The 2958-nt window shown below is 38.3% G+C and overlaps 1 protein-coding gene across 1 annotated transcript; it reads right to left on the reverse strand.

Annotated features, from left to right (window-relative positions):
- Window positions 1–359: 359 nt before the first annotated feature.
- Window positions 360–2750, reverse strand: LOC149239297 (WAT1-related protein At5g07050-like). The gene is made up of 7 exons (XM_089369820.1): window positions 2532–2750; window positions 2191–2253; window positions 1857–1973; window positions 1329–1581; window positions 1089–1247; window positions 841–992; window positions 360–744 (listed from the first exon to the last, which is right to left on the reverse strand). The coding sequence occupies exons 1-7, from the start codon at window positions 2714–2716 to the stop codon at window positions 453–455; spliced, it is 1221 nt and encodes a 406-aa protein (XP_089225946.1). The 5' UTR covers window positions 2717–2750; the 3' UTR covers window positions 360–452.
- Between the last annotated feature and the right edge of the window lie 208 nt (window positions 2751–2958).

The raw sequence follows: 2958 nt of genomic DNA on the forward strand, positions 1-2958 counted from the left end.
AACGGGAATAGATTTCCTGGAAAGCGATGAAAATGGTAACACGTATTTATTTATGCCGTGAGGATGAGAGTAGGCTAGGCCAGCTCCTTTCTGATGGGAGGAAAATGATCAACTTACAGTGGGATGTGTGCGAATTTGGACGTATTTTAAAGATAATTTAATTCACCAAAATAACTTCTATAAACTAAACCCTATTCACATAAACAACTAATCTATGTTATAAATAAATAACAATAACATTGATATTGAATTGATACCCTAGAAAGTATTTGCATAAGAGCACGGAAACAACCAAAAAAGGCAGCTCGTAACCTATTAACACTTAAAATCCTTTGTTCAAAATTCCACGGACGGGGCTCAGGAGAACTCTGGGAACTTCATGTTTCTCCGATTGCTTATTTTTAACCACCTAAACTTCAACCGCTGTTGCAAACACTCGTTGACAACGACGTTTACATTTTTGTATTGTCGTTTTCAATGATAGAAATGGCCGTATCTCCACCATTGAATTCACGAGGTTGGGGTCCCTCAGTCACTAGCTGCTCAGAGGCCGCTTCTAAGTCATCCAATTTACTTTCATTTTCATGAACAATTTCTTGAGAATTGGGGTGCACCTCCGAGCAATTTTGATCCGTTGACATCAACTTGCTATCCTTCGCTTCCGTTGACATCAACTTGCTATCCTTCGCCTTTCCCCACAGAACAGCGCATAGCCCTACAGCGATCATTACTCCTCCCACCACACTGTATTCAGTGCCGTTAGAACCTATAACCATCCTAAATTTGGCAAAAAAAGAGAAATAAAAAATTTAAGGGTTGAAAAGGAATTCATAAACGAACCTGCCCACAGAGATATGCTCGGAAAGAATGATAGAGCCCATAACTGCCACAATTATCAACTCCAACGGACTGAATGCTGTGGCAAATACAGGCCCTTTTAAGCGCATGCACAAACCTTGTACGTAATATGCAATTGCTGACCCCACCACTCCCTGCAACCAACAATATTAATATATTCACGGTATATATCCCAACTCCAATTCTTGAATCCAACTCTGAATTTAGAAAAAAAGAATAGCCAAACTTACAGTGTAGCCTGCAGTGAGAAGGTTGATGTCCCATCTTAATGCCCACTGGGAAGGTTCACGTACAAGAGCTACGCCGACAACGGTTCCCTGTAAGGCTCCCAGAAAACATATTAAGGTGGCCACGGATAGTGGAGCACAATATTTCCTCAGCACTGCAGTCTGCACATTCAAAATTGTTAATTTGCGCATGTCAATACATATGTATTTTGGGATTGGGGAACAAAGATGTCAAATGATGACCTGGAGGATAAACATGGCAGACCAACAAAGAGTGGCTGCAAGTATGAGAAGGGTGCCTATCATCCACTCTTTACTGTCACTGGCAGCTGCTGCAGCAGATGTGTGGTTATCCTTGGAACCGTGATGTAAAGACCAATGCATCTGAAGAATAGGACCTTTGTATAATGTCATCAGCATTGCCCCACCTACGCACACTATCGTTCCCACTATCTTTGCTTGGCTGCGTAGCTTTTTGATATTCAACCTCTCCATTCTACACAAATAAGGAATTTCCATCAAAAGAATAAACTAAAGTGTTTATTTGATCAAAATCGAAACTGAGTTAATTGCTTAAGTTTGTTTATGTTGGTTAGATTTCAAATATTGTCAAAATCTGGAAACCTGATGAAACCTGATAAAAATGACCAAAATAATGAATAACTCAATTACAAAAAATTCTGAGGGAAAAAAAGAAGTTGAAAGTAGCAATGATGAGATTATCTGAACAGAGGGAGAAAACCAATTTGAAAGAAGCAATGATGCGATTACCTGAAGAGAAGAGCCATAACAAAAGTCATAGCAGGGAGAACATTATTCAATGTAACTGCATAGGTTGGAGAAGTCAATTTCAAACCTAGGTAATATAAATTCTGATCCATTACTGGCCTGCAAGCATGCATTGAATTAAAAACATTTTAAAATAATTTTCCCATATGTATTCTTATTTAAATTTTAGATTTTCAGAATATTATGTGATCTTTTGAGATCCGATGAACCAGAGTTATCCATTTTAAATTATTCTTACATAAAACCAATCCAAACTAAAATTGACATGAAATTGTGAAGAGAAGTAGAAGGCATGAAATTGTGAAATAACACGTACTCTAACAAACCCAGTACAAAAATTTGGCAGAATATGGAAAACTTCAGTTTGGGCCTCACGTTCCTGCAATACATTGAAGTCAGCTGAAAGTTGAAACGCATGATTACTCCATATCATCATAATTTGTTTCTTAGTGAAAAGATGTGGATTACTAATGAAACTTCCAAAGTTCCAGTGGACGTTCCACTCATCTTGAGGTAAAACATCCACTAGAAACGTTATTAACAGTACACATTTTATTCAGAAATAACCATATATCATCCTATATTAACTTGAACTATGAAAACCCACACTTTCAAACGTAATCACTTACCTACATATTGAAAAACCAAATAGAATACCTTTCAAAGAAGAAAGCAAAAGGAGCAAGAACAACGGTAGCCACGGTCTGCCTGTACACTACAAGCACAAAGTGATTCATCCCTCTGTTAAGAGCGACCTTACAGATAATAGCCATGCCTGCATATCCAAACTGCAGGAATATCATTGCTACATAGGGTTTTCCTTTCTCAATTAGCTTCCCCATTGATCACAAAATTTGCAACAACCTCCAAATGTTCCCTATCCTATCTACAAGTTGTCAATGCAGAATGAGGCTGTAGCTTCTGATGTCCTCCTCCCTTTATACTCTCCCAACTAATTCCTCCTCCCTTTATACTCTCCCAACTAATTAACTTTCAATGCAGTACCTGCGGTTTCATTATCCACATTTTCTGCACTCGGGTAAACAAAAACCAGGTAGCCCATTTATTGGACAGGCACTGTTTG

Source organism: Pinus tabuliformis, chromosome 8, assembly GCF_031772625.1.
Source record: "Pinus tabuliformis cultivar Carrire ecotype Pingquan chromosome 8, CPIR1, whole genome shotgun sequence".
Classification (NCBI taxonomy): domain Eukaryota; kingdom Viridiplantae; phylum Streptophyta; class Pinopsida; order Pinales; family Pinaceae; genus Pinus; species Pinus tabuliformis.